The sequence below is a fragment of the Drosophila novamexicana genome, unplaced genomic scaffold (genome assembly GCF_003285875.2).
Source record: "Drosophila novamexicana strain 15010-1031.04,08,12 unplaced genomic scaffold, DnovRS2.1 tig00000193-arrow-pilon, whole genome shotgun sequence".
NCBI classification, from domain to species: Eukaryota; Metazoa; Arthropoda; class Insecta; order Diptera; family Drosophilidae; genus Drosophila; species Drosophila novamexicana.
Genome location: NW_020824787.1, coordinates 1,725,667 through 1,745,820, shown reverse-complemented (window position 1 = coordinate 1,745,820; position 20,154 = coordinate 1,725,667). Strand labels below are relative to the sequence as shown.

General features: G+C 44.2%; 7 protein-coding genes across 10 annotated transcripts; 3 read left to right on the top strand and 4 right to left on the bottom strand.

The window, feature by feature from the left end:
• Nucleotides 1–61: 61 nt before the first annotated feature.
• On the top strand, nucleotides 62–6,204 carry LOC115758767 (sodium-coupled monocarboxylate transporter 2). Of its 2 annotated transcripts, none has more exons than XM_030699529.1 (7): nucleotides 62–116; nucleotides 2,075–2,169; nucleotides 2,231–2,389; nucleotides 2,465–2,624; nucleotides 4,312–4,377; nucleotides 4,433–4,484; nucleotides 4,551–6,204. In XM_030699529.1, exons 1-7 carry the CDS (start codon nucleotides 72–74, stop codon nucleotides 5,783–5,785), a joined length of 1,812 nt encoding a protein of 603 aa, XP_030555389.1. In that variant the 5' UTR covers nucleotides 62–71; the 3' UTR covers nucleotides 5,786–6,204. The 2 variants fall into 2 exon arrangements, with proteins under 2 accessions (XP_030555389.1, XP_030555390.1); XM_030699530.1 differs by lacking the exon at nucleotides 62–116 and adding an exon at nucleotides 702–1,207.
• LOC115758768 (metallophosphoesterase 1 homolog) lies at nucleotides 6,140–7,707 on the bottom strand. 2 transcript variants are annotated; one of them, XM_030699532.1, is made up of 4 exons: nucleotides 7,243–7,707; nucleotides 6,682–7,186; nucleotides 6,434–6,624; nucleotides 6,140–6,211 (listed from the first exon to the last, which is right to left on the bottom strand). In XM_030699532.1, the coding sequence occupies exons 1-3, from the start codon at nucleotides 7,659–7,661 to the stop codon at nucleotides 6,439–6,441; spliced, it is 1,110 nt and encodes a 369-aa protein (XP_030555392.1). In that variant the 5' UTR covers nucleotides 7,662–7,707; the 3' UTR covers nucleotides 6,140–6,211; nucleotides 6,434–6,438. The 2 variants fall into 2 exon arrangements, with proteins under 2 accessions (XP_030555392.1, XP_030555391.1); XM_030699531.1 differs by lacking the exon at nucleotides 6,140–6,211 and having other exon boundaries at nucleotides 6,294–6,624.
• Nucleotides 7,708–8,058: 351 nt separating this feature from the next.
• On the bottom strand, nucleotides 8,059–9,725 carry LOC115758542 (chitinase domain-containing protein 1). Its single transcript, XM_030699235.1, has 6 exons — nucleotides 9,709–9,725; nucleotides 9,368–9,655; nucleotides 9,111–9,306; nucleotides 8,838–9,041; nucleotides 8,364–8,763; nucleotides 8,059–8,307 (listed from the first exon to the last, which is right to left on the bottom strand). The coding sequence occupies exons 2-6, from the start codon at nucleotides 9,629–9,631 to the stop codon at nucleotides 8,166–8,168; spliced, it is 1,206 nt and encodes a 401-aa protein (XP_030555095.1). The 5' UTR covers nucleotides 9,632–9,655; nucleotides 9,709–9,725; the 3' UTR covers nucleotides 8,059–8,165.
• Nucleotides 9,726–9,946: 221 nt separating this feature from the next.
• Nucleotides 9,947–15,110, bottom strand: LOC115758929 (putative mediator of RNA polymerase II transcription subunit 26). Of its 2 annotated transcripts, none has more exons than XM_030699727.1 (3): nucleotides 15,021–15,110; nucleotides 13,243–14,615; nucleotides 9,947–12,359 (listed from the first exon to the last, which is right to left on the bottom strand). In XM_030699727.1, exons 2-3 carry the CDS (start codon nucleotides 14,485–14,487, stop codon nucleotides 10,266–10,268), a joined length of 3,339 nt encoding a protein of 1,112 aa, XP_030555587.1. In that variant the 5' UTR covers nucleotides 14,488–14,615; nucleotides 15,021–15,110; the 3' UTR covers nucleotides 9,947–10,265. The 2 variants fall into 2 exon arrangements, with proteins under 2 accessions (XP_030555587.1, XP_030555588.1); XM_030699728.1 differs by lacking the exon at nucleotides 15,021–15,110 and adding an exon at nucleotides 14,911–15,001.
• A 322-nt stretch (nucleotides 15,111–15,432) lies between these two features.
• On the bottom strand, nucleotides 15,433–16,611 carry LOC115758475 (androgen-induced gene 1 protein). The gene is made up of 2 exons (XM_030699152.1): nucleotides 15,967–16,611; nucleotides 15,433–15,903 (listed from the first exon to the last, which is right to left on the bottom strand). The coding sequence occupies exons 1-2, from the start codon at nucleotides 16,458–16,460 to the stop codon at nucleotides 15,570–15,572; spliced, it is 828 nt and encodes a 275-aa protein (XP_030555012.1). The 5' UTR covers nucleotides 16,461–16,611; the 3' UTR covers nucleotides 15,433–15,569.
• A 131-nt stretch (nucleotides 16,612–16,742) lies between these two features.
• On the top strand, nucleotides 16,743–17,855 carry LOC115758474. The gene is made up of 2 exons (XM_030699150.1): nucleotides 16,743–16,947; nucleotides 17,005–17,855. The coding sequence occupies exons 1-2, from the start codon at nucleotides 16,894–16,896 to the stop codon at nucleotides 17,800–17,802; spliced, it is 852 nt and encodes a 283-aa protein (XP_030555010.1). The 5' UTR covers nucleotides 16,743–16,893; the 3' UTR covers nucleotides 17,803–17,855.
• Nucleotides 17,856–18,005: 150 nt separating this feature from the next.
• LOC115758473 (rabenosyn-5) lies at nucleotides 18,006–20,136 on the top strand. The gene is made up of 3 exons (XM_030699149.1): nucleotides 18,006–18,897; nucleotides 18,963–19,564; nucleotides 19,837–20,136. The coding sequence occupies exons 1-3, from the start codon at nucleotides 18,234–18,236 to the stop codon at nucleotides 20,077–20,079; spliced, it is 1,509 nt and encodes a 502-aa protein (XP_030555009.1). The 5' UTR covers nucleotides 18,006–18,233; the 3' UTR covers nucleotides 20,080–20,136.
• The last annotated feature ends 18 nt before the right edge of the window (nucleotides 20,137–20,154 follow it).

Here is a 20,154-nt window from a genome sequence, read left to right as displayed (position 1 = left end):
GCGAATTGGTTACAACTGTCACCGTCGTCTGACTGATTGCCAGTTGTGTTTTGCACTCGATTCGCTGTAGAATGGATATGTCAGGTCGGATTATTACAACACTCGCATCTGAATGGGTAATATTCAAAACCGATTGAATGATAGTGACAAATGCGAGTATTCATTTTAATAGCCTGTCAGAGTGGGAGATAAGTGGAAATGATTAAAATTGAAAAAACAAAACAAGCAAGGCCAACAAACTTAAGGACTACAAGATATTCAAAAAATTAGTCGACTTGATCAAGCTGTGATTATAGTCTAAGGAATGGACTAAAAAACCTACACGCTCACATTTTTTTTTTTATTCATTCTCATCTTATATTCCATTTTCTATTATTGATAGTAATGTTCAAGTAGTATATGCATATTGTATTAACGTCATGTTTTTTAATTCATCTCAAAGTCCACTTTACAATCTCCGGGAGAGTGCGTTATCAATCGGTGCATCATTTCTTGAATGTCGATCAACCTAACACCCACTCTTACTCTCTCGCTCTCTCGCTGACGTTCTGTAAAACTGTCAAAGCTTTTACGCAATTTTCAACTGTTGTTGCGCTCACCCATGGCTCTCACACACTCAAATGGCGGGGAGAGTGAGCTTTTGCGCGCTGGGCGCCCCCAAACCCAACGCACGCGCTGCGAGCCGGCCTCAGTGCAATTTGGGATTGGGCGACGTGCGTACGTTGTTAACGGTTGTTTTGTTTTTTTCGCGCGGCTCGTGAAATCGGTATCGGCATCGGTGCGAGTGACGCGTGTCTCGATTTTTTTTAACATTTAGCTTTTGAAAGAATCGCTCAGCAGCTGCACAGAACTTGCGGCCCGGCAACGTGAAACAACTTTCTATTTTGTTATTCGTTTTCGATGAATAATATTAATAACTGCTTTCGCTCTTATTTCAATGTTTTCTAAAGTGCCAAATTACATTCATATTTAACCAAATATTTATGTGTGCTAACATATGAAAGCGAAATCTATTTCATTGCACTGTGTTGAACTTTTGTGTTTTCTCGCTGTGTTCTGTTTTTCGTAAGTGACGCACATTTTGTTGTAGCGGCATATTGCGTGTGTGTCTGTGTGTGTGTGTGCGTGCCTGTTCTTTTTTTGTTTTGCTTTCGATTTTCTATTCTGCGGTAATCGGCAAAAAAAGGGGAACATCAACATGGAAGCGGTAAGCGTGACTTATTAGACCTGTCAAACATCTAGCTTAAGGTCTCCCCCCACTTATGCAAAACGATTGCGTCTATCAGTCTGAAGAGCGTCAGTTTCAAAGTTCAAATGCGATAAAGTTTTTGGGCGTTCTTTGCGCAAAGGGTTAAAGTCCCCCTGAAGCCTCTAGCCATAGGCCCAACGAGAGGCGTTAAACTGTTCTTGTGTTTATCAAAAAAAAAAAAAAAAAGAAGAAAAACGGAATTGAAATGATAAGTCTCATTGGTTTGCCAGCGGATTAGCGAGACTATAATATTTGTTGTTACGCATCATAAAACACATTTTTGCGTGCTGTTTTTAAGTAGAATAAATAAATACAATAAAAACTGCAATCGATTTCGATTACACAAAAATAAGAAAAAAAAACACTTTACCAGTGATTTCCCTAAGCGAAATTATAACGTCATTGTCGACTTCGAACAATTCTGTTCCCATTTGACATGACAGGTGGGAACAGTTCGGAGAGTGTTCTTGATTTGAAAGCAGGTTGTGTTTATTTGAAAACTGTTGTAAACATTTTTTTTACTAACTTAATAATAATCTTTATTAATACAAAATAATATGAAATTTAAAAAAAAAAATGTTCTAGAATTTGTTTGCGATTCATTTTTTTACTCAGTTTTTGGATATTTTCTTTCACCCTTTCTTTCCTATGATAAAAACTTAATAAATATAAAGATAATATATTTGAAAGTTTCTCAATTTGCTAAAATATATTCCATAGTTAAGTCGCTGCTTAGAAAAAATGTAATTTATTTGCGCCATTTGAGATAAAAAGAACTCATCAGACCATAAAAACAAATATCATATAATAAATATTTGATTACAGACGGATAACTATAGATTCGGCAACACGGACTATATCGTATTTCTGGGCATGATTGCTCTGTCCACAGGCACTGGCATATATTTTGGCTGCTTTAAGTGAGTGTCATACGTTCTCTCCCCTGGGGTTTTTTTTCGCTGATGTACCTATGCCTTCTAGAAAAACCAAAAAGTCCATTGAGGAAGTGGAGCCGACTTTGCCGAACGGCGCAGCGACGGCGACACGTAGACATGACTTTGGTTCGGAAAAGATGAGCGAATATCTGCTGGGATCGCGCAAATTGAAAGTCTTTCCTGTTGCCATGAGTCTGATAGCCAGGTGACAGACCTTTATATACAAATAGAAATATCTCTGGCAATGTGTAAACTTATCTCACTTCTCGTTTATCTACAGCTATGTATCCGGCGTCACCATACTTGGCACCACATCAGAGATATATAATTATGGCACACAATACTGGTTTATTGCCATAGCCATCATACTGCAAGGCATTGCTGTCTCCTATATCTATATACCGGTATTTACGGCCCTACAAGTCGGCTCCTCCTACGAGGTATGTATATCTATATCTTTAGCCAAATCATAAACTTAATGACTCCCGAGCAATTGGTAGTGTATAAAGAATGTTGGTAAACCCAATCACAGCACGAATGATAAGAGGGAAAACATTGAATTATAGCACTTATTGAATGTTATTTGACTGGGTTAATGTGCGGCAATATATGTAAGAAGGTTGAGGTTTATTTTAATACTTGATTAACATTTTGCAAGTGCACGCAATTAAACAGACCTTTGTCTGGGTTTTAAGAATTGAAGAGAAATAAATCGCATTTTTATATATATTCTCCTGCTCAACTCCTCGGCCCTTTAAAATCGATATTTTATTTGTAGAACGCCGGATTTATGTCCGCGAAATGATGTCGTTGCCCCCACGCAAATGTGTCGGGTTTCTGAATGTAGTTTATTTTTAAACAAGCTGGAAAGTTTTTGAATACATTGCATAATTTTGTTATTGTAATATCTTGTTGAGTATTTGAGTTATGTACTCCTTGAAAATCTGGTAAACTTTAAACGAATATATTTTTTGAATATAATATAAAATATAAAGTTTCTTTAACTCAATATTTAATTCCTATAGTCATATGTCTAAGACAATCATGAGATCCATTGAGTTTCACATCTTGTCGAACTTTTCACGTCAAATTTTTCCATTGGACTTTTTGCGATTTGTCATTGGCCTGAAACCTTATGTTGGCCAATTTGAAACCCAAGTAGAAATTGTAGCAAACATTTTAATTAAAGCAAAGACATCACAAAGTGTCGTTCCGTATTGGACTTTGCCCGCCCCACTTGTTGCCCATATGATTAATTTCAAATTAGATTCGCAGTTTTATGCCACTTGACAGTTGTTGTGGCGCGGTTGTAGAGTAGTAATTACTTTCCCAGTTGCTCAAAAACCATATACATATTGATTTTCATCTTACACAGAATGATGAATGAACACTTCAATTATAAGATCTATTGTGCTTATTAGCTCTGAAGGGTTGTAATTAGTTTTCGATTTAGCTTTGAATGATATATATGATGCTTCTTGCGACGAATCGCATCAGATCACATTGGAACAATCTGACGAAACTGAATTTATGTTTGAAAACCATTTTGATCTTTAGATAAAAGATGATCCTAGCCTTAGAAATCATTAATGAAATCTATTAGATTTATCATCTAGCTCCCATAAGGTTATTAGTTCTTTTATAAAGAATTTTTTGGCCTTTCAAGACCAAACTTACCAAATCGAACTTCCTTATACGTCCAAAATATAAGCAAGCATTTTTTTGAACATTGTTTAATTACATTCCATAGGAATCTTTCAAGCATTTTGTTGTGTGCCTAAGTAGAAGAAAAAACTAGGATAAATGATAATTTGTAATACCTATTTTTTAGCGAAAGTCTAGGTAAAATTTCAAATACGATTTCTACCAAAATAAAAAAAAAATATAAAGTCCATACTTAAATAAATTGAAATTATCTTAAGAAAAAAAATTAACTAAAACCAACATATAAGTCTAATAATAATTAGGCTAAGTGTTAAATCCATTTATCAAGTAGAGAGAGAAAATAAATACCTGTAGCTATAAAAATGTATAAGATCACAGTTCCGTAATTCGCTATGACGAAGGTAACTGAGAACGACTTTGATAACTCAAAGATTAATATCATAATTTTGATTACATTTTCAGTATCTGGAAATGCGCTTCCATTCGGTCATACGTAGCATAGCATCGTTCATGTTTATTTTGGATGAGGTGAGTGTATCTTTCGGGTCGTAGACTCTCTAATCGAATGCCTTTTCGTTTTCAGATACTATTTTTGCCATTTGTTGTATATGTGCCAGCCATAGCCTTGAATCAAGGTAACAATCTTTCAGGATCGCCATTTCCAGCGCATACTTTTAACTTCTCCGCTTTTGTCTCTACAGTCTCTGGCATCAATTTGCATGTAATATCATCGGTTATTGTTATCGTGTGCGTTTTCTATACCTTTGTGGGCGGCATTAAGGCTGTGGTGCACACGGACGCCTGGCAAACGTTGGTCATGTTTCTCTCGGTGCTGGCCGTCGCCGCCTTGGGCACCTACTATGCCAGCGGGCTGGACAAACTGTTTGATGATGCCGCCAAGGGCGGTCGCCTGATATTTACCAATACAAATCCATCGCCCTATGTGCGTCACACCATTTGGAGCGTGCTCATTGGTGGCTTCTCCTACTGGACCTCCTTCAATGCCGTCAATCAGACCATGGTGCAGCGTTATATGTCGCTGCCATCTCTGAAGCAGGCGCGTGCATCGATGGCCATATTTACGATTGGTGTGGCCGCCTTTGTTTCCGTTTGCTGCTATGTGGGTCTGCTGATCTTTGAGAAGTACCAGGACTGCGATCCGCTGAGTGCGGGCCTGATTACCCACGACGATCAGTTGCTGCCGCTGTATGTGGTCCAGAGCGTGGGGCATATACCCGGCATGGCGGGTCTGTTTATAGCGGGCATCTTTGGTGCCGCCTTGAGTTCACTTTCGGTGGTGCTCAATTCCACATCGCTGGTCATACTGGAGGACATTGTGCGCGGCTGCTTCAAGATGCAGCCCAGTGAACGCGCCTCCACTGTGCTGGTCAAGAGCACCATTATTGTGCTGGGCGTGCTGGCGCTGTCGTTGGTCTTTGTGCTGGAGAATTTGAGCGGCATATTGAGCATCTGCACCTCCATGACGGCCATTGCGGCGGGCACCACTTTTGGCCTCTTTACGCTGGGCATGCTCGTGCCTTGGGCCAATAACATAGGCACAGCCGTTGGTGGCATTGCCAGCGCCTTGCTAGCTGGTTGGATATCCTTTGGCACACAGTTTAGCATAGCGGCGGGTGAGCTCAACTCCCAGAAGCTGAACGTTTCCGTCGAGCACTGTACGACAAATGTGACGTTGCCCGACACTGTTTGGGTGGACGAGGAACTAGTGTTTCCACTGTATCGTTTATCCTATCACTGGATCAATCCCATTGGCGTGGCAACGGTTATAGTGGTGGGCTCCATTGTCTCACTGCTGACCAAGCCGACGGATGTGAAGACTCTCGATGCGGAGCTAATATCGCCAGTCCTGCACAGATTTTTGCCAAAGGAATGCTTTGCCGGACGTCAGCAAACGAACCTACTGAACCGCACATAAATACAAATGTATATATACCCTAAAACGGAATGGTTAGCAGAAAAGAAAAAAAAGAATTCCCAAACAATACGTTGTGGACAAGCTCTAATCGGAGACGCAGCTCCTACATTCTATAAGTTAGTTAAGCCTAACATAATCTTAGTCTAGTAAGTAGTACAAATTGCAGTTCGGTTTTATGAAATGGCGCGCACACACACAACGTGTAACATGGTACAGGAATTTATGAATCTGCATACACAAGTTGTTTGTTGTATTATTATTTATATATATACTTATGTAGCTTTATTGAAACTGTTTTTTTTTTGTTTGTTTGTTGAGTTCCAGTTAAAACGTATTACTTTGGCATTTTTGTTTGTTCTTGTTCAATTAGTCAGCATACTGTCTCTCAAAATGAGTGTATTCCGTGTGACTTAGCAAGCATTATGTCTGTGATAAAAAAATTAATAAATATACATATATGTATATATTTATATACTATATAAGAAGTTGCCATTGCCATTGCCATTGCTATTGATATGAAAAATGTTTATTGCAATTATTTTGTGAGCAAAAGCGCATATCCTAGCATATTATGCTACCTAAATTAGTTAAATTAAGCCCCTAATTTGGCCATGAATCACAAAATGATGAATACTTCGTACTACGTACTCCAGTTAAGGTTGTTTCTTCTGTTGCGACATCTCCTCCATCGCCTGTCCCCTGCTGCTCAAATACTTTCGCAGCTGGAAGGCAATTAGCACAAGGCATGCAACGCCTGCGCTCACATAGCTGTTGTAGACAAACTGCTGCGGCAACATTTTGCACCTGAACACCGCATAGTCATCCGGCGTAATTGTAGCCTAAAATATAAACAGTTAGGGATGATAAGAAAATCAAATGGAAACCGCACCGCTTACCAGCATAAAACTGGGATTGACATTGTTGCGCCAGCTGAACGAGGCCACCGTGTACTCATCAATGCCCAAGCGATTGATGTTGTGACAGAAGTAATGCGAGTGCCCGGCAAAGGCCAAACGCGGCTTCAGCAGCTCGCCCAGCATGTCTGTGGCGTCCTTGGAGAGCACATGATAGCGCTCGCGAAACGCTTCTATGTGTGGCGCATCGTGCTCCCGGCACACCTTGTCCGATATGCGATATGTGGGAAAGTGTTGCATAATTATGGGCTGACTATATGGATGGCGGCGAGTACGCGCGCATTCCGCCACATGCGGCTGCTGCATGCAGTGCAGCGTGCTCGATATATTCTTTAGCGCCGACTCCGCCTCCGTGCAGAACATGCAGCCGTCTGCCTCCATGGCCATCGAGTTGATAACCACAAAGTGTATTTGCTTGATGGTGTACAAATGCACCTTGGAGTAGTTGAGATAGTTTTCGAAGCGCGTCATAAAGAATGGATGCATTCTGCAGACCGGAAAATCTTGAATCTGATTTGGATTAACCACTTGGTCGTTACTCACTTGTAGTGGAAGCCGACGTCATGATTGCCGACCACACTGATAAGCGGTATGCCCGCAGGTAGATTAAACATCTGTAGATAACGCCAAACGTACTCCTGGAATTGCTTATCGCTAACCATGTCGCCCTCGTCGAACAGATCACCAAGGACAAAGACGACGTCCGGCTGCAGCAGCCTAGAGGCTGCCTGAAAGGAGCGTGTCATGTGCCATTCGCGGTAAAGCTTGTCCAGCCAGTGCCCGCGATGTGGGCCAAGCAAATGGGGATCGGCTATGACCATGGCTCGCAACGGATCATCCACATATTTCTTGCGCCGGATCTCTGGCCATTTGCATTTTTGCAGTACCACAAAATCGGCAACATATTCGCAAAAGATAAGCGCGCACAGTACAATCACAAAGCAAGCGTAAATCCAACGCATATTTAAATAAACTATAAATTAATTAACAGCCGGCGCAATAAACAAATGCAAAAAACGCAAATCCACGCCGTAGGGCTGCCATAAAATCGCGTTACGTAAACCAGGGCTGCCGAAAATTCGCGCGCTAGTTTTATTGCGCGAGCAAACAAATACATTTTCCAATATTTGCCAATTATTCCTCTCGACATTGGTGTGCTTCTTTTATTTTTAATTATATTTTTACTTAATATTTCAGTACCAGCTTAACACAGCGTTGTCCTTTTCGGAGTTTTACCTTTGCAAATTATTAAGTTCAAATTACCAGCAATACAATGTCTATCGAAAAATCGATAATCGATTCCCTTCGCGCCCAATGGCAATAGATTTGTTTTTGGGTCAGTTAACAAAATCCTTTTGCTAATTTATAGAAAAATCGCAGATTTTATTTGGTGCTATTGCCATATGTTGCATAATATCAAACATCAAATTCGAACACAGATATTTACTTGATTGGAATGCATTGCTTTAAAAGAGATCGTAAAAGTAATCCAAGCCTTGGCCCAGCTCCCAAATGGAGATTCCAACGCCCAGCTGCTGAGCCAGCTGGATGCGCTCATTGATGGAGTAAAGCGTTGGATAGAATACGATATGACGACCAGTTTCAGTTCTAAAAAATGCTCCTGGTAAGCTTTTTAAATATAAGCTACATTAGAGGCTACTCACTTGATCTCGAAGAAGTTCTCCACGTCGCGCTCATCATGGGTCAGCTGCTTCTTTACGTGCCTGACTAGCTCCAAGTACTGGCCGTATGTAATGGGCCCGCCGCCATCTGGCGTATAATCATTTCCATACATATTAAGTCCCATCAGGATTTTGGCACGCTTTGCCTCCATGTCGTGGCAGCCAACTGGCGCAATATGCTCCACGGCATTGCGTACCCAATAGAGCGGAGCATTGGCGCCCGGACGCTGCACGCTCGAGTAGTCGTAGGTCATTAGGGAGAAGGCATAGATATGCTTGTATAATTTATCCATGTGCTTTTCGCCAAACAAGTTTGGCATGTCCTTGCGTTTAGGCGGCACGACCAGTATCAGGCGTATTTGTTGCTTCTGCAGCTCCTTAGCTGCAAGAAAAAAGATTGGAATATGCAGGCATTCGTAAATGTTAGTCGATTATTTAAAGGCAAAGCGCACGCACCCATTTGTAGCACCAAGGTGAAGAGAATCTTATCATCAATCCTGCCGGCCAGTTGCGACCATACCTCCAAGATCAGGCCATCGAATCCATGCTGCTTGCACGTCTGGATCAGCATTTCGTTTAGGTTTGTGCGCTCCTTGGCATCGCTCAGCAGCAGCTTGATATCCCGATCGGTAAAGTGATCAAATATAACACGTGGAAATACTGCAATGTATACAGAATGCAACATTAGAGCAGCTGCAGCTACTTAAGGCAACAAGGATTTGTGCTTACCTTTGACCGTGCACAATTGATGCTGCTGCTGCACCTTGCCCTTGCGCCGCACATCATTTAGCCAGCCGGCGTCAATGTCGTGGGTGCCCGCTACGGCATAGTCGTCGCCCTGTTTGACTATTTGCAGCCAGACGGGGGAAATGATGTCAAACTTCTTGGCAAACATTTTAGCCACGTCGTAGCCATGGGAGTTCCACTGCAAATAAGGCGACAATTGGATGAGGGATTCATGTATATATTCATTTGTCTGCACTCACAGGTGTTACATAGCCCAGTATTGTGCCATTGAAGCGCCGCTTTCCTGTGTCCTTGTAGTACGCCTCGTGATGTATTAGTATGTCCTTCGCGAAAGGCTCCGCTGATACCAGGTCCAGCTCAAACACATCGTTGTCTTGCGGTCCACGCAAAAACTTTGATTCTCTGTGGTTATTTTTGGTTTTGGTGTTGGGCGACAGGGTGCACAGCGCGTACTGGCAGCTCAGCAGGATGCAGTAAATGATGTGCGCCTTGGTTGAGCGCATTTTACTAGCACCGATTAGGAACACCTGGCAGTTGCCTCAATTAAATACATTTATTTGCACAAAAGCAAAACACGTACCACACAGAGCCAAAACGCCGGCACAATTGTAATCGATAGCGATAGTAAAAATCGGAACGCTTGCGATAACATATGTGTTATGCGCCGTTCTCACTGCGCAGTCGCGTCCACAGAATGCAAAATGAACCAATACAGTTCAGTCAACTTGTTCAGCAGGATGCGAAATGAATCACTGTTCCAAATCCCATTTTGATTTAAAAAAAGGCGGCATTTTTTAAACGTATGCATGCATTTGTATACATATATAGTTATATTTAAAAGTGTACACTGTATAAATTAGGGGGGTTATCAACATAATGCTGTTTAGCTTAACATCAAAATTAAATTAAACTTAGTGCATAGACTAACAGAAAACTACATACAATCAAGTAGCCAAAACTAATTATCACTTTTAAAAAAATGAAAAAAATTGATTTAAAAAAAGTGTAAAATAATGAACATAGCGCTAGGGTATACATAATCGTATCGTATCATAATCATAATTGATAATCATAATCATTTGTTTTGCATATAGCATATTTTGTATAATGTATATGTGTGTATATGTATATGTATATTCAGACAAATACACGCATTAGATCGCTGCCCGTTGAGTTGCTGCCCGGCGTGGAGCTGTTGCTCTTCCATGGATTGCCGCTGACATTGCCGGCCCCACTGGCGCCGCCGCTGCCGCCGCCAACAGTTGCAGCTTGTATATTGCTGCTGTCGGACAACGTGCGCATCAGCTGTTTCTTCAGCAACTGTTGCTGCGGACTTGGACTACCAATGGCATTGTTGCTGCCGCCGTGCAGCTGCAGCGGTAAATGCATTGGACGCTGTCGCATAAATGATCGATTGCTGTTGCCGTTGTTTTTGCTAATTAGCGACTGTCGCTGATGACGCGCCGCCAGCAACTTGCGACGCTTCTCATAGAAACTATGCATGCGCTTGTTCTCCTCCTGCTGCTGCTGTTGCAACTGTTGCTGTTGTTGTTCGCTGGCTTCATTGTGTTCAGCCTTCTCCTTATCCTTCTCCCTATCCGCTGGCGGCTTCACCTTGACCGACAGCAGTTCGTTCAGGCGCTTGACCGTCATGCTGTTGCCAATGCTGCTGCTGCCCAGACGACTGAGCAGCGCACGCTTGTTGCATCTGAGCCGCTCTTGTGCAATAATGCTGCACTTTTGCGCATATATTGTCTTGCCTTGGCTGTTGCCATTGCGCGACAGCAGCAGCTGCTGTGTTCCATTGCCATTGCAGTTCAACGTTGGCGGTGGCGGCGGCGGACGAGCCAGTGTGCCGACAACACCGCTGCTGCCATTCAGCGAGAGCAGACTATTGTTCGCCTTGCGCGTCATTAGCAGATTCTTGCGCAGCGTGGCGCCCATGCCGTTGGGCAGCTTGACCAGACCGAAGGTGTTCATGGCCAGCGGACGTGGCGGGCCCGCATAAAGTGTCATATTAAAGTATGTTGAGTCCTCTAGATATTTGGCATTGGCCAGTTGGCGATGTGGCTGTGCTTGCAACACGCTCTCATAGCTGTTGTATGTGCTGCTGTTGTTGTTGGTGGCTTGTTGTTGTTGTGGCTGGTTTTCCAGCTTGACAGTCTTTATGTGGTTGGCTTCCGCGCTAACAGTCTCCAGTTTAGTAAAATCAAAATCGCTTAGTTCATCGATGAAATGATTGGCCACGCCCACGCCGACGCCCTCCGTTGCCGCCTGCAACACATTCACATTCACATTGACATTGACATTAACATCAACATTGTCGTAGCCCGCTTGGTTTAGGAATTCAGCTATGACCTGCTGCTGACTCTGCTGGTCCAGCACAGACACCTGATTATTATCGCTAATCTCATAGATAATACTTGGCAGCATCATGTGCTCATCGGCGCCCGCGGCTGCCACCTCGGGCGACTCAGCATCATCTGTCAGCGAGGGCACATTGTAGACGCTAAACTGTGCCGTTGCCGCTGCATTAAGCTGCTCCTGCTTCAATTGTTGCTGCTGCTGTTGTTGCTGCTGCTGCTGCTGATCCGCCTGCTCCAGCATTTGCTGCTGCTGATAGATGAGCTGCTGCAGCTGCATGGCATCCATGGCAGTTAGCTGCGTTTGCTCTCCATCCTGCTGTGGCTCCTCGCTGTACACCTGTGGCACCTGCTGCTGCTGCTGCTGTTGTTGCTGGTAGAGCGCTGTGGCATAGTCAGCGGCATCGGCATTGATGGTGCCATCATCATAACGCAATCGTTTCGTGATTGGCTCATGCTGCTCCGCCGGCAGCTGCTGTTGCTGCTGCTGCGGGTGCGGCTGCTGTTGTGACTGTGTTGTGTCCAGTGCGCTCTCATCGAAGGGTATGTCCGACTCGACGGTGCTTAGAATCTCATTGATAAACTTGCTGTCGAGCATGTCGTCCAGTGTCAGTGATATGGAATTATCATCGGATGTATTATGCATGGGCAGTGGTTCCTCCGTGACGGCCGATAAATCGACCTGATGTTGTCGTTGCAGCTGCTGCTGTGACTCCACATCCACCTGGCCAGTTATGGAGGAGACGGCCTGATCCAGCTCACTTAGCTGCTGTCCATAAAGTGGCGCCATTTGCTTCTCCTTGGCAGGTTTGCTGCGATGATGCGACGTTGTCTCAGCTGCTGCTGCTGCAGTTACCGATCCTTTCAGCTGCAAAAAGCAATCAGATGATTAGAAATCGAGTGCTTACCAAAATTGTTGTTCAATATTACAATTGTATTTAATTACTTTTATTGCACATATACATTATTTAATATAAATTTATATATATAGATTGTTAAAGATGCACTTCTTGGGCTGTTCAAATGGATATGTCGAGTCGAAGCCTGGCTAAAATATATATGGAGCTAAAGGCGCCTCAAAATTCGATTTGCACAGAGTATATATATGCTTTTAGAAAACTCTAAACATTTCTAATCATGTTAAATGAGATACAGGAACAAAAGTTTTCTTCGGCTTGCCGAAACTTAAATACCCTTACAGCGCTTGCATGCAAAACTCTTCCAACTTGCAAGAAAATTGTTTTCGAATTATTTCGAATACCGAAACACTTATTATTCCAATGGCAGATTTTTCAATATAATACTTTAGAAAGTTATGAATTTGTTTTAAGCAGGATTTGATTTTCAAGCAAAACCTGATATTGATATCTATCAACATTTTTCAAAATAAAAATTTTTAATCGAATACTTAAAAATACCTGAAATTATAAGTTTTTATAGGGCTATCTTAAGAAATATAAAGGAGTTTCAAAGAATCCTCAGCGAATAGTTGCTTTGAGAGCTATACGATATATATATATATATATATATATATATATATCAATCTGACGCTGATAAGATATAGTTGAAAGCCGGAGCTTAGATATCTTGAAAGACCAAAAATATATTCATCATGTTTTGCGATTGTTCCTATGTGATAATCAAAAAATAGATGAGATGTCTTCCTGAATGCGTTACATATGACATGACATAGTTATAATACCTACTGCAAGGGTATGCATTTTAAGGAGTATAGTAGACGTGTACACTACCTTCTTTTTACTTGGCTGCGTCTCGTCCAGCATGTTGGCTAGTTGGGCGGGCGCGGGGGAGTAGTTGACGGCATGCTCGTTGCCATTGCTAGCGACAGCCGCCAGCGTTGGCGTCGGCGGCAGCGAGCAGGACGAATTGGATGAGGATGAGAACACCGTTATGGGTGGCTGTACAGTTGGCTGTGGCGGCGCCTCATCCTTGACAGCGACTGGAACAGCTGCAGCTGCCGGGATTGAAGCTGGTGCGGCTGTTGCTATGGCACTGGCACTGCTCTTCTTGGAGCCCACCTTGTGATGCACATCCGAATGGTGGCGATTCTTGGACGACTTGGAACGCGAGCGACCTGTGCTGCTGCTGCCGCTGCTGCTGGTCTTTGAGGAACTGCTACTCTTGCTGCTGCTGCTTTTATGACGCGACGACGATGATGACGAGGCCGAGCTGCTGGAGGCGTGCGTGTTGCTGTTGTTATTGGCAGCGGCTAGCGAGCTGCTGGAGCCATTCGAGCAACTGGACATGGTCGCCGATAGCGTATCGGTGGGTGAGCCCAACAATTCCGCCGGCTCACGCAACCCATCCTGACTGTTCTCCGCCACAGCAGCAGCTGTTGCATTGGCACGCGCCTCCGTGCCGTTCAGCTTGTTGGGTATGGCATCCCAGATGTTGGGATGCTGTAGCGCAATATGATTATTGAAACCGGCTTTGGTGTAGCTGCCACTGCATGCATTGCACACAACAATGTCGCGTGTCGCCTGCTTGGGCACCATATCATAGTAAGCCATGTCCGCGGCATTCAGACGCTGCACCTGCACCACATGCGGCGCTTGTTTTGCTTCATTGCCAGCTGAGCCGGCGCTACCGCCGCTGCTGCTGTTGCTGTTGCTGTTGCCACCAGCTCTGCCGGCGCCACGCAAGTGCATCTTTTCGGCGGCGCGCAATTGTTTGATCATCTTGTCCAGGTCCAAAGCAGTTTGCCATTTTTGGCCCTGCATATTGGCCAGCGCCAGACTAGTTGCTGGCGCCAGCATGCTGCCCAACTGAGCAGCAGCGGCGGCGACGGTAGCACCGCCAGCAATGACGTCTGCCTTGGATGAGTTGGTCATGTTGCTGACAGCACCAGTTCCAGTTGTTGTTGCTGTTGTTGGTGGTGTTGTGGACGGCGGCGGCGGCGGCGCCTTAGCGTGCTTTGTTGTGCCGTTGCCGTGCTCCGTATAGATTAGTGCTGCGGCCACATCACTCATGGGCATGTTGGTTTCCTCTAGTTGCCTGGCAGTGAGAATGATCCGTGAGGCAATGGCAATGCAAGGTGGTAGCTGCTGGCGGCCAATGTTGATGAGGGTAAACAGAGTTAGCTTGGCGACGCGAGTGGCATTGTCTGCAAAAACAAAATACAAAAACAACACATATTAGAATTTAAATTTTCAGCTGCCTCACAAATTGTTGATCGCACAGTGCATTTGTAACTGTTCAGTGATTGCCAAACTGAGTGGCTGCACAATGTTGCGATACATGTTGCCTGGTCAAAACAGCTGAGCGCTGCTGTCAGACTGGTTAAAATGCAAACGCAGGCATCGGGTTGGCAGCCCTGGCGTTACCAACACAAATGCAATATATGCCATCCTGTTCGCACTTGTGCGCTAAACACACATACAACACTCACACACACTCACCCAACCACCAAAAAAAACAAAGCCCGTTTTAAAAACAATACACACAATAAATTATGAACTTTTTGCACTGCATTCAAACAATTACTTGAAATGTTCCGGTTTTGACTTACATGTGCGTTAACGTTAACACAATTCCATTGTGTTCACTCGGCTTGCTGTTTAGCCAATTTTCATTCGCCTTGCCGTCGCCAGAGTTGTCAAAGTGTTTCGCTTATCAATTTAATAGAAATCCGCATTTGCGTACAGATGCGATTGTTGCATATCTGCATTTGATAATTTGCTGCAAGAGTTGATTGATAGTATGCCGCCTGTTTAATTTAATTTTCAACTATAAAAAACCACTGAGCTCGGATAAATTTGTTGCTCAAAAGGGCAGCTGCACTGCAGCAGTAGTTCAGAAATCGATAGCTATTAATCGATAATAATGGCATGGAGGGCGCGTCATTTGAAAAAGACATAAACATATAAAATGTCGTTTGGTATGTAAAACATTCATTATCTGTTTTAAGGAGCGGCACTTTTAATAACTTTTTACTTAAATTCAAAACATAAGATATAAACAATGGAGTGTATTTTATAGCAGCCTCTGCGGACAAATGAACACAATGAACAAATCTCTTGGTTTTCAAATGAGTAAATGAGTTTGTTAGTCGTGTGCCTTAGCCCTGCTTGATTTGTTTCTGCTTCAGCAACTTAAACTCTGGCGCCCACACAATATTGTTAATGAATTCGCCCAGCAAGTAGCAGGCCAAACTCAAACCCACTAAGCCGCCGAACATTAAACAACGCAGCGGCACCGGCAAAACTTCAAGCAGTGGATAAACCCACTGACCGCTAAAATAGCGCACAATATTCACCCAGATGATGTAGAGTAGCATGAACGCCACGTTGCCGGTGACGCCGGCCAAGCGGCTGGGATAGCGGCGGAAGCAAGTAAACAAGTCCATGATGGCCAATAGCGCCACATTCGTATGAACCACATGATTCAGCCAGCTGCAAAAGGCAAAACTTGAAAACTGATTCGGATAAACACAAAATGGAAAATGGAAAACTTGCCTGGGAAAAATAGCGTCCAGGGCGGCGGGAAAGATGAGCTCACGATCCCATAGATAAATGACCCAGAAGGAAATGCACACATTATGCGCAATGGGAAATGCGAACGTGGCGAATATATAATCGCGCATCTGGCGCAGACAGGACTTTGGAGCCAGGGTCACGGTGTTGTTGCCGAAGACATCATTCAGCAGCGCCACGCTGTGATAAATGGCCTGCACGATGACATCGAGAAATGTCAGATACTTGAATTTGCCGCCCCAGCGCGTTTTCAGCTCCTCCTCATCATGCAGACCCTGCGGCCAGTGCAGTTTGAATAGATAATAGTATATCCCGTAACAGAATTGCGCCGCCGCCAGCAGGTGAACCAAAAAGCGCAGGTAACTAAATGCGCCGCTCGTGTAGGCATCGTTGCATGTCTCCAGTCGCGCGTTGGTGACTTGGGCGGCTTCTCTAGCAGCGTGTTGTTCGCGCAATTGTTTCTTGCTCTTGGCCATACTTTTTGAATAAAATAATTTACAATTTACAGTGGCGGCGTTTGCCGATGTGCAGCAGATGGAGCTGCCAGGGCTGCAGCAGAGCAACGTGTGTTATTGTTTACATTATGCATATAAGCTGCCTGTATGATACGACATTATATGAACGTTTGAAATATATGTAATTAACAATATTAATGCTAAAATGTCAAAAATACTAAAAATTGTTGACAGCCAATTGACGGTATATCCAAAAATTTATACATTTAATTGTCTTTTAAAAATACACTCACCAAATTAAAATATATGATACCTCTTAATGTCGTATCATACAGGCTTAACATTTTTAACAGAGTTTCGCTCTTCTAACTTAACAGCACATTAACAGTAACATTGCCAAACAGCTGTTGATTGTTTTGGTTATAAGAAAAAGAATTGCGCAAAATTTGTTGGCATGTGGAGAAAAATATTATTTAATGCACAAAATGTGCTCAAACAGCAACAACAAGTATGCGTAAAATATAATTATACTTTAAGTAAACTCTAAACAGGCCAGATTTTGCAGTTTAAGAGTCAAACTGTTCGCCAATTGGCAGCAAAGGCGGCGGCGCCAAAGCTGATGCAACTGGAGCAGCTGCACATCGAGGAAGCGATCAAGTTGGAGCCCGCTTTGGCCATTTACACGCCCGACATTTGGCAGCGTGCACACGAAACATTTCAGAATCATGGTCTGGAGACCGTTAGCTTTCTGCGCATCGTTACGGGCAATCCAGCTGTACTGAAACGCACACCGGAGCGCCTAATTAATAGTCTAGAGATTTGGCGCGCCTGTCAGTTTGGCGAGCACCTGTTGCACCTCCTGCTGACCAAGTACCCCGAGCTGCTGGACGTTAGCGATGCCCATCAGCTGCTCTCACTGAGCGCCTACCTGAAGAGTCGACTGACAAGCAATAAGAATGTGTGGAAGCTGCTAATGAATAGTCCGGATTTGTTGGCGCAGTCGGAACAGACCATAGAGCAGAAGTTAAATTATATGTTCGATATAATGCGCATCGAGGTGCCTGAAATAGTTAAATCCGCGGCGCTGTCGCTGCCTTTCGAGGAGCTGCGCTGTCGCCACACGTTTCTGTTGCGCTTGGGCCTCTTCAAGCCACGTGCATTGAAGGCGGATCCCAATGAGCCGACGACAAACAATCGTCTATATCAGATTACCGATACATCTGAGAAATCCTTCGCCACCAAAATATGCCACGTCACGCTGCCAGAATATGAGGCATTCAAAGAACTATTCGCCCGCGAGTTGGAGCGCAAGACCCGGAAACCCAAGGATGAAGATGAGTTTAGTGATGAAGAAGATGCTTAGTTTTCTAGTTACTACATTATATATAATACAGTTATTTAATTAATGATTGCCAGAGAATGTTAATTTTATTTTTAAAAAATTGCTGTTTAAATTTAAGATAAAATAGATTCATTTTGCTAGCCTGTTTATTGTAACAGCGTACCCTGCCTGAACATCGCTGTTAAGTCGGACAGCACGTTTACATGTGAATGGCAAACACTTCCTATATTGTCCGTGTGGGTGGCTCAGGGGGAGTTTTATTCAAAATTTAATTAAAATTATAAATATACTTTGCGGTGCCCGAAAACAATTGGAAATAAATTGGCAACAGGACTAGCCACATAAAAGTGGTCAACTGCCGACAGATGTCACAGTGCATATAGTTCAGCGGCAAATACACCCACAAAAAAACCCCGTCTTTTGCTTACGCATTGCCCGAAATCCATGACAGCATGTCCGGTAATCCATTTGATAGCGCCGATGAGGAGCCCAGCGCTAGCAGTGACGAGATATTGGAGGGGTTTCTGTGTCCTATTTGCCGTGCCGATTTGAAGTCCATCGATTTTTTAACCCAGCACTTTGCGCGCCAACATGCCGAGGAGGAGGATGCACTAAAGTCCGTCTTCAAGGATATATTTACCAAAGCCAAGAAAAAGATTCTGAACAATTTCGAGGATGAACGCAATCGTGCTGCGCCGCCAGCAGCCACGCCCTCTGCCAGCGGAACCAATGCAGCTGGTCCCAATGGAGCCAAAACGAGCAATGCGCGAACGCAGCTCAATGTCTACAACAATATGTCTAAGCAGAGTGCGGGCGCAGAGCGTTCCCATTTTGAGTACTTTCAAACGGTGCGTAATCCTCGGCTGGAGCGTTATGCCAGCGAGACGAATAAGCTGATCATAAGGCTGCATCGCCTGCTTAAGGATTTGCCCACGGATGCAGTGCAGCGCAAGCAGCACGAGCAACACACAGTGCCTTGGTTAGACGGCAGCTCCGTCAAGCTGTGCCCCAACTGCGCCAAGAGTTTTCACATAGCACGCCGACAACATCATTGTCGGCTCTGTGGCGGTATTATGTGCCACGACTGTTCCCGTTTCTTGCAGCTGGAGAATGCATGTAAGTCCTGGCATTGCCATGCTTCTCAATGCTACTGTATATACTGTAGATTTTGTTTTGTCCAGTGCAATTGGCCAGCTTGTCGACGACACGCGGCGAGCCTTTGCAACAGATGCAGCATCAGGAGTATCGCGCCATACGCCTCTGCCAGCATTGCTTGTGGCTGCTGGACACGCGTCAGGACATGCACGAGAGCCGCACTTGCCGGCCCTTAATGTCTCAGGTCTATGAGGAGATCAGGCAGCTACAGAAACAAGTGACACCCGATCTGGATATGTATCTAAAGATTGTCAACAGTCTGCACGAAGGTGAATCCATATTCACGATTGCGGATGCAGGCGCATTGCGCGGCAAGATTGGTCAGGTCGCTGAGAAAATTGATTTGCGCAGCAAACGCATTTTGACCATACACTCGGAACCGGGCAGCCGTGATGAGGCGCTGAAGAAAGCCATACGTTTGAGCTGCGTGCAGGCCATAAAGGAGCGCATGCTCTCACTGCCGCCGCTGCCGGACGAGGCGTATATACGCCGGATACAGGAGCGCAAGCGCATGGAAACCGAACAGCGCATTCTCACCGAACAGCGTATGGCCATGGAGGCCTACGAGCGCAACGGCTCGGCGGCCCAGTCTGGCGTTAGTCTGGAAAACCGCAGCTTTGCCCAGGGCGTAAGTTAATCACAAAGCAGCATCTCTTGCTTAACAATTATTGAATGCGACATAAATCCACAGACCATGTCCGTCTACTAGCTCCTCAGTTTCAAAGCATTTTCAAATTGAGTTTTCTGTCTTTCCAAAAATCTTGACTAACTAAGCAATTGCCCGATTTACTCTGGGCTTAGGGTATCTCCCAGTCGGGCATTACCGACTAGAGCACATTCGTTTATTTTTGCAGCCCGCGGACAACAGTTCTCACTCCATTTAATTAAAATTCTTTGCAGTCTGATTTGCAATCGTTAAACAACTGGTCGGCGCCGCAAGCATCCGCGACCATGTCGAGCGTGGACGATCCGCTGATTGAGCAAATCAACATAATTAAGGGGTATATTAAGCAGGCGCGTCAGGATCTGAATTTCGATGTGGTCGAGACGCTGGAGCTAAATCTGCGCGAGCTACAGCGCGAGGTCTACGAGCGGCAGAGGCAGTCGAGCAACAGCGCCACAACACCCCAGTTGGACAGCTAAACATGCAAATCTATATGAATATAGATGTGAACTATAATTATAGTTGCAATATATATGCATATGTGTTATATACAT